General features: G+C 40.5%; 2 protein-coding genes across 2 annotated transcripts; both read left to right on the top strand.

Annotated features, from left to right (window-relative positions):
- The first annotated feature begins 430 nt into the window (after positions 1-430).
- Positions 431-1366, top strand: LOC122921343 (olfactory receptor 10C1-like). The gene has a single exon (XM_044271320.1). It carries the CDS (start codon positions 431-433, stop codon positions 1364-1366), a length of 936 nt encoding a protein of 311 aa, XP_044127255.1.
- Positions 1367-5502: 4136 nt separating this feature from the next.
- LOC122921342 (olfactory receptor 10AG1-like) lies at positions 5503-6447 on the top strand. The gene has a single exon (XM_044271319.1). It carries the CDS (start codon positions 5503-5505, stop codon positions 6445-6447), a length of 945 nt encoding a protein of 314 aa, XP_044127254.1.
- The last annotated feature ends 8546 nt before the right edge of the window (positions 6448-14993 follow it).

Here is a 14993-nt window from a genome sequence, read left to right as displayed (position 1 = left end):
TGCTGTCCAGGAGGTGGAAGGGTCTGGGAGGGAGGGTCTGCTGCTGATTGGCTGGAATGTGTCTGCTGACTGTGAGGTACAGGGTCAAAGTTTACTCATTGATGATGTATAGGGGGCGGACCGAACATCGCATATGTTCGCCCGCAGTGGAAAACGCGAACAAGCTATGTTCGCCGGGAACTATTCGCCGGCGAATAGTTCGGGACATCATTCACTAGCACTCGGTTTTATCTCTATTCTCTTGATTAGTTAAAGTCACAGTAATACATATTTCAGTGGGTTCATATTCTTCTTCTTCCGGTTTCTTTCTTTCTTTCTTTATTTTAAAAAAGTATATGCATAGTAAAATACTATACTATTTTTGTATTCACCTGTCTTTTCCATTTTTTTACTCTCTCACATATGACAGTTTTTTTTATATCTATCCGAAATGCAGCACATCAACCGAACAACTGTGAATGAATTTTTTCTTTTGGGCTTTTCCTACTACTACTACTCATTTCAGCATTTACTCTTTGGCATTGTTATTATGGCCTATATCATTTGTGTTTTTGGAAATGTTACTATTATTCTGCTAGTTAGAACCGAGCCTTCTCTTCAGACTCCAATGTACTTCTTCATCAGTATTTTTACCGTCTTAGAGATCATGTTTGCCTCGGTTACCATTCCAAAACTGTTAGCTATCCTAATTCAGACTAAGAAGACCATCTCTTTTTTTGGTTGCTTTGTCCAGATGTATGCCTTCAATGCTCTTGGGGAGACAGAGTGTTTCCTTCTAGCTTTAATGGTCTTTGACCGATATCTAGCAATTAATAATCCATTACGGTACTCAGCCATAATGAATAGTCCAGTTTGTCATAGATTGGCTGTCCTGCCGTGGTTTCTTGGTTTTATTATCTCCTTTTTTCCAAGTATTTTTACTTTTCTGTTGGACTTCTGTGGACCAAATGAGGTTGACCATTTCTTCTGTGACCTGGCACCATTGCAGAACTTAGCTTGTTCAGACCCATTTATTAGTAACATGATGACTACTATGGCAGCTATTTTAGCTACAGTCTTGCCCTTTTTTACCATCATGGGGTTTTATATTCATATCATATATTCTGTGCTGAAAATCGAAAGCATTAAGGGTAAAACAAAAGCCTTTTCAACTTGCTCGTCCCATCTCATTGTAGCTTCTTTGTTTTATGGTTCGGCTATTATTGTGTACGTCAGGCCTAAAGGCAGTCAGTATGACAAGTTCCTTGCCCTCATGTACACTGTTATAATTCCAGTCCTGAACCCATTTATTTATACTTTCAGAAATAGAGAGGTGAAGAATACCTTAAGAAAAACTATTAGACAATTTATCAAGATTCTCAGTTGACACAACATGCACTTTATGTGAAGAAGTCCAACCTACCTACCAAGTGGATGGATATAACTGTGCTTCCAGTGTGAATGCATTAAGGCCAAGTTCACATCAGAAATCTTCTGTCGCCATTGAGTCTTCTATTGTAAAAAACAGGAATCATTTGGCTTCCGTTTTTGGAAAGAATAGAAAAATGTGGAAGGCAATGTTTTTCTGCCCCCTTATAAATCAGGACTCTTCTATTAGAATTTACCGAACTTTAGATAATCTTGATTTCACTAATTTTATATTCCATAAAAGAAAAAAAAAGATAAAACAGGAGAGAAAGATGAAGTAAAATTGTATAATTGGGATGAATAGGGTTCAAGTAAAGAGTTATTCTGCTTTTTAAAGTGATGGTGTATCTCAAGGATATCCCAACGTTTTATGATTGTTGAATTAAGACTTTTGGGTCCCCACCTATCCTGGGAAGGAAGGTAATGCAGCGCTAAACTAGTGCTGTGGCTCCTTCAAGATCATGGAGGTCAACCTCAACCTCCCGCCACTGATCATAGAGTGAGGACATATTTAGCGTATGTAGCCATTGAAAAATAGAGATGGCGCGAACATAAAATTTTCCATTTGTGAACGGCGAACACGCATTTCCGCAAATGTTCGCGAACCGGGCGAACCGCCATAGACTTCAATAGGCAGGCGAATTTTAAAACCCACAGGGACTCTTTCTGGCCACAATAGTGATGGAAAAGTTGTTTCAAGGGGACTAACACCTGGACTGTGGCATGCCGGAGGGGGATCCATGGCAAAACTCCCATGGAAAATTACGTAGTTGACGCAGAGTGTGGTAAGTCGAATTCGCAATGCGATTAATATAACCTGTATTAATCGCATTGCGATTACAACTTAGATCTGAGTTCCTAATGGTTGTATTGCTAGAATTGACGAATATAACAAATATAGCACTATATTCTCAATCTTTGTTATATTCTAGCAATACAACCATTAGGAACCCATCTCTAAGTTGAATTTGCAATGCGATTAATACAACCTGTATTAATTGCATTGCGATTACAACTTAGTCAAATTTGTGACACTGCAGCTTCAGAATGAATCTAAGATGGATGCTGTCCTTGCTTTTTGATAGGAGGTGGGAGGGTCTGGGAGGGAGGGTCTGCTGCTGATTGGCTGGAATGTGTCTGCTGACTGTGAGGTACAGGGTCAAGGTTTGCTCAATTGATGATGTATAGGGGGCGGACCGAACATTGCATATGTTCGCCCGCCGCGTGGAACGCGAACAAGCTATGTTCGTCGTGAACTGTTCGCCAGGCAAATAGTTCGGGACATCTCTATTGAAAAAGTCATGTTAAAGTTTGCATCTGAAAAATGACAATAATGGGATATACATATAAAAGGTCTACTTGGCAACCATTTTTATTATTAAAATTAGTTCAACATTTTATACTATATACAGTATGGTAATTCAGTGTATGTTCTAGTTTTTGGAGCATGCTTACTGAACACTGAAATGTTGAGGAAGTGTCATCATATAAGACGATATTTCAAGAGTTTTATATTTTAATGCAAAGCAGATAGAAAGATAAAAAAATTGTTTTATGGGATCAGGGAAAAAAAAAAATCTCTCTCTTCTCTTCCCCCTACAGAATGCCACAATTCCTTTACAATTTCTCCTTCCCTCCTCCAAGAGTCCACTAAACTCAATTTTAGATCCAACGTGTTAATATACTTTTTAGATTAAAGTTCTAGATTTGGTGTTGTCTATTTCAACCAGTCAACCTAGCACACAATAGCAATTTGTATTACCTCCCTAACACCTTTGATGAATAATTTGCTTGACTCTGCCAGTACATATATGAGATAGAAATGGAAAGGGTAAGAAAGTTTAACCCTGAAGCAACCTAACTGTATTGGGCCTTAAAGGGGTTCTCGAAGACCAGTAAACCCTTTTCAAATGTGCCAGCTGGGTGCGGTTGTAGGGGGCATAAAAAACAGTTGCCTGTCAGTAGTGCTCTGGTTCCAGCACCAAGCTCTTTTCTCCTCCACTCCCTATCCCACTGAGCCACAATTGTGACATGCTGTCTACACTCACTTCACTACTACTGGACTACTAATCGAAGCCCACTGCCACCTGAGGATATCGATTTTTCAAATTTTTTCCAAGATCCATGTCATCAATGACCTCAGTAATTCAAAAGGTCTTCTGTCATCCATATTGAACCTGAGTCTATGCCAATATCCTATGTTACCACATGCCTGATGGATGTTTTGTAACCCAAAATAGTGTCTCATAATTTGCATCAGTAGTGTTCTCATTGAATCTCAACAACTCACCTCATCTGTGTGATGTTCTTGATAGTACACATTTGGATGGGAAGTTATTGTCCCACCAAAAACATGCACCCAACACTTCATGAGTGGACATCCTAAAAGCCCCCATATACTGTAACATCTTTTGATGTAATTTTTTTTAGCAATTCTGGAGTTATAGTCATACAAACTTGTGAGCTGTTCTGTGACCCAATTCAATGGCTGAAGTGCTACATCATCAGTCACATGGCAAGCGTCTTGGCCAAGATAGCCAGATAACAGACTGGAGACAGGACAGAGTAGTATTTAACTGAATCACATAGCATAGAATAGACTCCCAGCAGGTGGTGAACCTTATCACCATACAAATCAAGTAAATGTTTGGATCAGGGAGCCCTTTTGACCACTAGAGGTTGACAGATGCACAGGGGGTCCAGTGGGCATGCTGGGCCCTTATAATAAATCAGGGTACTTCCTTGTATTTTACACTTCTGGATGACCAAGAGTCTCACTTTGAATCAGATACTCAGACTTCATATGCAATTCAGCCATATAACATTTTGAATATTTGTTGTTAGATGAGAAGGATACTACTCGCACTTTAGAAGACCTCTTGGTCCTTTCTTTACTTTATTTTTCATAATTAAAAAGTGTTGCATGGCTCTCAGGCCCACTTGTTCAGAGTTCGACGAGTAGTAAACCACATTCAAACGCAAGCTGGGCCCTTGTCAGCTCTTAGTAGCAGAAGTGCCCAGATTCCTGCATTAAACTAGGAGTGGCGCTTAGCAAACAGGGGTAAAGAGTATCAATGTTTTTGGGTGGGGCTGAGGAGCCTGGTGATACAACAGGGTCAGAACTTAAAGGGTGACAGGGACCCAAAAATTGCAAACTTCTCCCGGCTCCCAGCACAGCAGGAATGAGCAATGTGAGTCAAGTGAATTTTATAGCTCTTCAACTGAAAGGACTTTACAAATCACTAGTCAGACCGCACATGGAGTATTGTCTGCAACTGTCTTATTACAACAGCTTATCCACAGGATCGTTGGGGGCCCAACTCCTGGGGCCATTGCCAGAAACAAAAATGAGGGCCTGTGTTCCTCAATTGAATTGAGCGGCGGTCATGCTCCATTCAACTCTATGAGGATGCCCAAGATAGCCAGGTGTTTTTACTCGACAGTCAAATAAAAATGAAATGGGGGAGTACAGCCCCTAAGGTCATTACCGGCTATGGCCCTAGCAATAATACCTCACCTTAATTACATTTGTCATTTATTTAATTGTTCTATTATTATAGGTCATACATAGAGTATAAGCATACATAGTACCTTATGCAACATAATGCAAAAAATAAATAAAGTAAATATCAAATAATAATAATAATCTACTAAAATTTTGCTCCAAATAAATCAATGAATAAAGTATATTACCATTGGCAAGTCTCTGTCATCTGAGATTTTTACTCTTTGTTCTACATGTTAGTCCTTTGGGATAATGTCATCGGAGGGACTGTGCTCCTTATAAAAGCAACATTTATTAGAATGTATCCAGTGCTCCATCTACAATCATGAAAAATCCTTCCTGATGTTGTTTTTCATCTACTAATAACTTTATCATATGTGAGATTTCTAAAGTAAGCAAGTGTGTGAGCTGTAGACCCTTCATAGCCAAGATGCCTCAGCACAAAAGACCCCGTAGATAAGGACTGAAGAGGAAAAAGGCATACAATAATGATGAGGTATCCTGAGGATGGGTCATCGTTATTAAAAACCCCTTTAACTATATATACATAACACATGAAATAATCATATTTTTCCCAATATAATCCAAGTATGCAAAATGCTAATAAAACCACAGTAACGGAATTTGTTCTGTTGGGCTTCTCTAACTTTAAGACATTTGAGAACATCCTTTTCTACGCTGCAGTCCTGGCATATGTTGTATGTATATTTGGTAACACTGCTATCATTATATTGGTGAGGCTCAATCCTTCTCTTCGTACTCCTATGTACTATTTTATTACTACATTTGCTGTTCTAGAGATAATGTTTGTCTCAGTAACAATTCCAGAACTCTTAGCCCTCCTTATGGAAGCTACCAAGACCATATCCTTACCTGGTTGCTTCATCCAGATGTATGCCTTAAATGCTTTGGGTGAGACGGAGTGCTTTCTACTTGCCCTGATGGTTTTAGATCGATACTTGGCTATCAACAAACCCTTACATTACTCCACTCTAATGACCCAGAAGTTTTGTTCTGTATTAGCTATATTTCCCTGGCTGGCCGGATTCACCATTTCTTCAATACCTACAATTTGTACAATTCTTTTGGACTACTGTGGTCCCAATAAGATCAATCAGTTCTTCTGTGACTTGGCTCCTTTGCAAAATTTGGCCTGTTCTAACCCATTTTTCAGTAACTTGGCCACCCAGTTAGCTGCAATTCTTTCCGTTGTGTTTCCATTTATCACAATCGGAGCTTTATACGCTCACATTATAAGTACAGTATTAAAAATTGACAGCTCAGAAGGCAAACAGAAGGCGTTTTCGACATGTTCCTCCCACCTTATAGTGGCTTGTCTGTTTTATGGCACAGTCATTGCTGTATACATCAGGCCAAAAGGCAGCCAGTATGATAAATTCCTCGCACTTATGTACACCGTTGTTACGCCACCATTGAACCCATTTATTTATACTTTAAGAAACAGGGAGGTGAGAAATTCTTTAAGAAAATTAACCAGGCAACTTTTAAAAGAACTTTCACTTTTAGTTCCATAAGAAAATGTAATTTAATCAACAAGCTGGTAAAAAAATTTTTTTAAAGATGGTTTGGATATGGTTAGGTGATTTTGTATGTAGTTTTTGTAAATCGTCGAATGAATACTACTCATCATAATAAAACTAATGATAACACCAGTCTGCTACTGGGCAAAAACCATTTGTTCTATACTAAATCGAGTGTGCGGATTACAAATCCGAAGTCAGAATTGTTGTAACACGTCACAAAATTTTGCTATGCATAAGTATGCCTAAATGAATTAAGCACTTGGAAAGCATTGAATAATTTTGAACAGCACGAGTTTTACTCCAACAATCACCTGATCTACATCAAAGTTTGCGTAGTAAACAGTGTATGAAAATGTAATGGAACAACAAAATTTCAAAAAAAGTCTCCTTTTTCAGTTTAAAAGTCTTACTTGAGCAAGGTCCATTACTGTTAAAAGTGCTTCAGGCATCTGCTTTTGCGTTTGTGAACGGTCATATTTTCCCATTGCAAAAACCAGCAGTAGTCCCCCATCATGTTGGGATTCCAGCGGCCTTGATACCTGTTCTCCATTGTAGAAATATCTTTATGGAACCGCTCTCTATGTTCGTCACATACGTGTCCTAAATTGGGTGGGAAAAAGTCAAGGTGGGAATGTAAGAAATGCACTTTCAATGACATTCGGCAGCCAAGTTGTTCATATGATGTAAGCATGTTGTCTACTAATTCAGCATAGTTTGCAGCTCGTCTGTTCCCAAGGAAGTTCTGCACTACTAGCACAAATGCATCCCAAGCTGCAAGACGCACTCGCTTTGTCAATAGAAAAAACGATTCCGGCACCTATTTTTCTTCCCATAAAATCTTCCTCTTTATTCAATCACATCATATGCGGGACAGTATCACAAACAAGCTGTTTACGCGTTTCAGAGACCTTTTCCTTAGTTGTAACGTTACGACTAAGGAGAAGGTCTCCGAAACGCGTATACAGCTTGTTTGTGACACTGTCCCGCATATGATGTCATTGAATAAAGAGGAAGATTTTATGGGAAGAAAAATAGGTGCCGGAATCGTTTTTTCTATTTCACTTTGTCTACGCCCAGGAACTTGCTGGCTTGACTCCATGCACACGGGATATTACACGCCGACCAGGTGAGCTGGATAACATTACCTATATATATTTGCAGCGGAAATTGTCTGGATCGTTAACACATTTGTGTTTATCCATCTTAAGTTTCAAAACTGATAGCACTATAACAGATCACTTTATCAAAATCTGTCCAGCTTGCCTTATATACTTACTGCTGACATCAGCATGAGTGCGTCCAAACAGGTCTGAACATGTCCAATGGAATATCTCCAATATAATGCATTAATATTATAACTGAATAGGCTTTGCATGTACTTTAAAATCTAGATGTGTCAGGCAAATTCTGAGTTCATATTTGGAATCAGCGCGCTCATTATAGTATAAATCACATGTTTTTATCTCAGTAGCAAAATCATTGTTGCGCGGTGTAATTTTAGTTTAAAAGTTCTATTCTAAAAATTACATCCATAGTACTGCATCTATCCTGCTTAAAAAGGCTCTCCAGTCTACAATTATTGATGGCTTATCCTCAGAATAGTTAATCAATAACGGATCGGTAGGGGACCACCTGCCCGCCACCCCCACCGATCAGCTGCATGGGCAGCCGCCAGCCCTGAAATCTATACCTTGTGCTGAACTGGTAGCAGATAACTGCATACACTGTAATCAGGGGCGTAGCTATAGGTGGTGCTGAGGTAGCAGTATCTACTGGGCCTAGGAACCTAAGGGGGCCAAAAGACCCTTGTGCCACATAAGAAGACACTGGTATTATAGAAAGTGCATGCTGGTCAGGTTACACCTCTGGCTGGAGGGAAGGGGTCAGGTCAAGAATTTGGCATGGGGGAAGGGGCGCCATTTAAATTTTTGCCTCAGGCAGCACAAAGGCTATGTGCTTCCCTGCCCCTGGCCACAAAGTACTGAGGAAAGGGGGACCCAAGCTGAACTCTTGCTAAACTTTTACACCAGGGCCCATAAGGCTATAGCTACACCCCCGACTTAAAGAGGACCTTTCGTCGGTCCAAACATTGTAAGATAATTATCAGACTACATACAGCGGCGCCCAGGGATCTCACTGCACTTACTATTATTCCGGGGTGCCGCTCTGTTCTCCCACTGTGTCCTCCAGTATCTTCACTGAATTGGTTCTACTAGGCGTTTCTTGGACAGCGCTACAGCCTGGGAGAAGGAACGCCCAGGGTGAAACAGGGCAGACTCCGCCTAGTAGAACCAATTCAGTGAAGATACTGGAGGACACAGTGGGCAAACGGAGCAGAGCGGTATTTAGCCTGATAATTATATTACAATGTTTGGACTGATGAAAGGTCCTCTTTAACCACTTCAACCCCCCTAGCTTAAACACCCTTAATGACCAGACCACTTTTTACAATTCTGCACTACACTTTCACCGTTTATTGCTCGGTCATGCAACTTACCACCCAAATGAATTTTACCTCCTTTTCTTCTCACTTATAGAGCTTTCATTTGGTGATATTTTATTGCTGCTGACATTTTTACTTTTTTTGTTATTAATCGAAATTTAATGAAATTTTTGCAAAAAAAGGCAATTTTTCACTTTCAGTTGTAAAATTTTTCAAAAAAAATGACATCTATATATAAATGTTTCCCTAAATTTATTGTTTTACATGTCTTTGATAAAAAAAAATATGTTTGGGTAAAAAAAAAATATGGTTTGGGTAAACGTTATAGCGTTTACAAACTATGGTACAAAAATGTGAATTTCCGCTTTTTGAAGCAGCTCTCAATTTCTGAGCACCTGTCATGTTTCCTGAGGTTTTACAATGCCCAGACAGTAGAAACCCCCCACAAATAACCCCATTTTGGAAAGAAGACACCCCAAGGTATTTCGTGATGGGCATAGAGAGTTCATGGAAGTTTTTATTTTTTGTCACAAGTTAGTGGAATATGAGACTTTGTAAGAAAAAAATAAAATAAAATAAATCATAATTTTCCGCTAACTTGTGACAAAAAAAAAAAAATTCTAGGAACTCGCCATGCCCCTCACGGAATACCTTGGGGTGTCTTCTTTCCAAAATGGGGTCACTTGTGGGGTAGTTATACTGCCCTGGCATTTTAGGGGCCCAAATGCGTGAGAAGTAGTTTGAAATCAAAATCTGTAAAAAATGCCCTGTGAAATCCGAAAGGTACTCTTTGGAATGTGGGCCCATTTGCCCACCTAGGCTGCAAAAAAGTGTCACACTTGTGGTATCGCCGTACTGAGAAGAAGTTGGGCAATGTGTTTTGGGGTGTCTTTTTACATATACCCATGCTGGGTGAGAGAAATATCTCAGCAAAAAACAACTTTTCCCATTTTTTTAATACAAAGTTGACATTTGACCAACATATTTATCTCACCCAGCATGGGTATATGTAAAATGACAACAAAAACACATTCCCCAACTTCTCCTGAGTACGGCGATACCACATGTGTGACACTTTTTTGCAGCCTACATGCGCAAAGGGGCCCAAATTCCTTTTAGGAGGGCATTTTTAGACATTTGGATCCCAGACTTCTTCTCACACTTTAGGGCCCCTAAAATGCCAGGGCAGTATAAATACCCCAAATGTGACCCCATTTTGGAAAGAAGACACCCCAAGGTATTCAATGAGGGGCATGGCGAGTTCATTGAAATTATTTTTTTTTGGGCACAAGTTAGCGGAAATTGTTTTTTTTTTTTTTCTCACAAAGTCTCCCTTTTCGCTAACTTGGGACAAAAATGTAAATCTTTCATGGACTCAATATGCCCCTCACGGTATACCTTGGGGTGTCTTCTTTCCGAAATGGGGTCACATGTGGGGTATTTATACTGCCCTAGCATTTTAGGGGCCCTAAAGCGTGAGAAGAAGTCTGGTATATAAATGTCTAAAAAATTTTACGCATTTGGATTCCGTGAGGGGTATGGTGAGATTTATTTTTTGACACAAGTTAGTGGAATATGAGACTTTGTAAGAAAAAAAAAACTGTGCCAAACTTGTGCCAAAAAAATGTCTGAATGGAGCCTTACAGGGGGGTGATCAATGACAGGGGGGTGATCAGGAAGTCTATATGGGGTGATCACCACCCTGTCATTGATCACCCCCTTGTAAGGCTCCATTCAGACGTCCGTATGTGTTTTGCGGATCCGATCCATGGATGCGTGGATCCGCAAAACACATACGGACCTCTGAATGGAGCCTTACAGGGGGGTGATCAATGACAGGGGGTGATCAGGGAGTGTATATGGGGTGATCACCCCCCTGTCATTGATCACCCCCCTGTCATTGATCCCCCCCCCAGTAAGGCTCCATTCAGACATCCGTATGTGTTTTCCGGATTCGATCAATGGATGTGTAGATCTGTAAAACACATACGGACATCTGAATGGAGCCTTACAGGGGGGTGATCAATGACAGGGGGGTGATCAATGACAGGGGGGTGATCAGGGAGTCTATATGGGGTGATCAGGGGTTCATAAGGGGTTAATAAGTGACAGGGGGGTGTAGTGTAGTGTAGTGTAGTGGTGTTTGGTGCTACTTTACAGAGCTACCTGTGTCCTCTGGTGGTCGATCCCAGCAAAAGGGACCACCAGAGGACCAGGTAGCAGGTATATTAGACGCTGTTATCAAATATACCTGTTAGGGGTTAAAAAAAATTGCATCTACAGCCTGCCAGCGAGCGATCGCCGCTGGCAGGCTGTAGATCCTGTCTCTTACCTTCCGATCCTGTGAACACGCGCGCCTGTGTGCGCGTGTTCACAGGAAGTCTCGCCTCTCGCGAGATGACGCACGGATGCGTCCAGAAGGAATTAATCGACCGCCTCCCGGACGCATCCGTGCGTTATGCAGTCCGGAAGCGGTTAATGGCTGTGCTGATGTACTGCAGTGCAGCTTGCATCCAATTAATGGGAGCCGAATTGCAGAACGATGGTGATGGAAACTACACAGTGTATAGAGCCTTCTGGATGTATGTGTATCACTTAGACAAAGAAGATGGCACCAGTATGCACTATGGGAAGGAGTGAAGCCAGTGGAGGCAGCATGATGATCTGGAGAATGTTCTGCTGGAAAACCATGAGTCCTAGCACTCATCTTCATGCTACTTGGTCACATACAGTGGTGACAACATTGTTATAGGTTAGGTATATATCTTCAGCAAGATAGTGCACCCAGGCTTATTATACAGTAGTTCAGCACATCCATCGAATGGAATTCAGCAAAAAGAATGTTGTGACAGCAGCGTTTGATTAGGATGACTGGACATACTTGTATTCCATCAAGCTCGAAGTTTAATTTCCTCTTATTGTCAAAAAAATATTTGTCTTTTGCACAGATTTATAGAGTACTCAAGAAGAATGAATGGTTCAAAGGAGAATTGTGTAGCGGAGACTTGCAGGAAAGATATAAAAACAAACACAATGCAACAACATCTCCATACTGTACACAAAATACATGATCGCTACATACTGTTTTTTTCGACGCACTTTTTTCCCCCCCCCCCAAAGTGGTAGGAAGATGTCAATGTGTCTTATGGGGCGAATACCATTACATTATGAAAACTCATGCATGTAAACTCATGCTGTGTGACGTTGGATCACAATACAGCACGCGGCAGGAATAACAGCACTGGATGACAGGATGGTGGTGATGTCCGGGGAGCAGAAGAGGAAAGTAGATTTTTTTATTTTTTAATCTGATCTGAGCATGGGGGTCATTCACATGGATGCCTGATTGGGGTACTTATTGAGGTCTGATTTGGGGGTCATTCACATGGACGTCTGATCTGAGGTCTGATTTGGGGACTTACTAATATGGAGGAATGATCTGAGGTCTGTATATCTGCACTGCGGAATGGGTTAATGCACAGCCAGCTAATACCTATAGAATTTATGACTTTCTACCTATGCAAAGTTTTGGAGAGGTAAGAAACAGATTCACCTTTTGACTGGTTTATCTCTGCTGTGCCTGAAGACTTATGTCTATCAGTCATTCCCATAGACTTGGATTGTAATACTATACAGGTATATGACAGACTAAATTTGTAACATTGTTTCTGTTTTGGCTGTACTTCTCCACTTCACCCCTCATACTAGAATGTTCTAGTTTAGCTAGAAACTGTATATAAGGAGAGTAGTCAGAGCCATCAATGGTCTGCAGATTGGGACCAGCATTTAGTAGGAAAGACTCTGTCAGACTGCATGAGTAATTAGAAGAAGATGCTGAAATGGGGATACTCTACCACAGACCCTGGACCACCAGCCTTTGACCAGGGAGTCAGCCAGATGACTTTGTCACAGACTCTGATCCACTAGCGCATTGGCCACAGTACCAGCCTTCTAAGAGGGAGAGGGACAGTTAGTTTGGGCAAGGGGGTTCTGTCTGTCTCTCCATGAGCTCCCCATGCTGCAATGATATGGGGCTGATGGTTTTCATGGTAGCCCCAGAGCTTGCAAAGGCCTTGGGGCTGGCAAGCTATGGAGGGCTATGAGACCCTAGGCAAACTGTCAATTCGATGCGATACAAAACAGCAAATATTGTAATGTATTGAAACAGGGAGCAAATGGTTAAAAGATAGCGTTTCATAGCAGGATTTTAATTTTTTATAAAAAAATAATAATTTCAAATAAAGAAATAAAATGAAACCTTTCCCCTCATCAAACCATTAACAATAATAATAAAAAAAAAAGGTATTCCTATGTGCATAACAATCAACTCAACCCATTCGGGTGAACACCTTAAAAATAAATAAACTGCCAAAACAAACATTTTTTATTCACCTTGCCTCACAAAAAGTGTAATATCGAGCAATCAAAAAGTACAATGTACCTCAAAATGATACCAATGAAATCATCAACTCATACTGGAAAAAATGAGCCTGGACATAAGGCAATCAATGGGTTTTTTTTTGTTTCAAAAAGGTTTTTATTGTATAAAACCTAACAAATATAAAAAATATACATTAGGTATTGCAGCGTATATGTAATGTCCTGCACCATAAAAATATTACATGAAATATACTGTTAGATGAATTCCATAAACAACAAAACATATAAACTGTGCTAGAACAGCCATTTTCTGGTCACCTTGCCTCACAAAAAACATAATAAGGAGCAATCAAAAAGTACCATACCACCTCATCCCACAAAAAATAAGCCTCCCCTCAAGACTATCCCTAGAAAAATAAAAAAATATATGGATCTCGCAAAATGGCAACACAAAAGTATTTTTTTTTCTTTTCAAAAATTATTTTATTGTGTAAAACCTATTAAAAAACAAAAATAGGCATATCAGTTATTGCTGCATCTGTAACGACCAGCTGTATAAAAAAAATATAATATGATCTACCCCATCAGGTGAACACTGTAAAAACTAAATAAATAATAATGGTGCCAGAACAGCCATTTTTTGTCATTTCTCATAAAAACGATAATATCGAGCAATCAAAAAGTCTTATGTACCCAAAGCGGTACTAATAAAAAGTAACCTCATCCTTCAAAAAATGAGCCCCCACACAAGACCATCACCAGAAAAATACAAATAAATAGTAGCAAAATTGGTATCTGTGCAATTGTATAGGCTATAAAAATAAAAATAACATAACAAAGCAATAACAAAAAAATAACGAAATCCAAAAAGCCATGACAGAATTGCTGCGTTAAGTTTATCGGGTGGTGGTTCATCTGCCTAAGTTATGTAGAGGCAGCAACCTCTATATAATTTAGGCGGACTTTACACTTGACTAAAACTACGCCAGCTCCTTTACTGGTGTCGACTTGGACCATTTTCCATGCGTAAAAAACTAAAACTATGGCAGGAATGTGGCCTCTGCACTTTTTTCTGCCTTCTGCTTTAGGGGGACTGACTAGCTGATGAGGAATATGGCTTCTCCTGGGTCTCTGGACTTTACTCACAGTTATATTCTCAGGGAATGCTTTCTTCCTGGAACTGGAAGTTGTCTGCTTTCTTCATTCAGCTGAGGCTGCAGGGCTCAGGCTGGGGATTTGATCAATGTCTCAGCACAAGACTTGGTCCTGGCTTTGTTCCCTATATCGGGAGCTCCTAACACACACACTCTACCCCTAGCAAGGGGTGTGATGCACTCCTCACTAACTTCCTTCTCCACCCAGGGTGTAGGCTGTGGGAATAGTCCACATCTCCACAGAAGGGGGTCTAAGCTGGAATGAACTATTCCAGCTTAGAAATACTAATCTGAAACTAAGTCCCTGGATCCCGCCTTCCCACACCTTAGCAGGCAATCACACCCTCCACCACAACACACACACAAAAAATCCACACATCTGGTAGAGTACAGTGAATGACTGTAAATACTTCCAGTTCTGAAGACTCCAGCGGTTCAGGATCAGTGCTCTGGGCAGCTGGGCTCAGGCTGGAAGTGGGCACCACTCTGCAGGAAGGAGACCAGGGCTCGGCTCACCCTAGTGTTACAGTGCACCCCAGCACCCCACAGTATGCAGTATA

The sequence above is a fragment of the Bufo gargarizans genome, chromosome 11 (genome assembly GCF_014858855.1).
Source record: "Bufo gargarizans isolate SCDJY-AF-19 chromosome 11, ASM1485885v1, whole genome shotgun sequence".
Taxonomy (NCBI): Eukaryota; Metazoa; Chordata; class Amphibia; order Anura; family Bufonidae; genus Bufo; species Bufo gargarizans.
The sequence above is the reverse complement of the archived record's forward strand: the minus strand, read 5'-3'. Positions and strand labels throughout refer to the sequence as shown.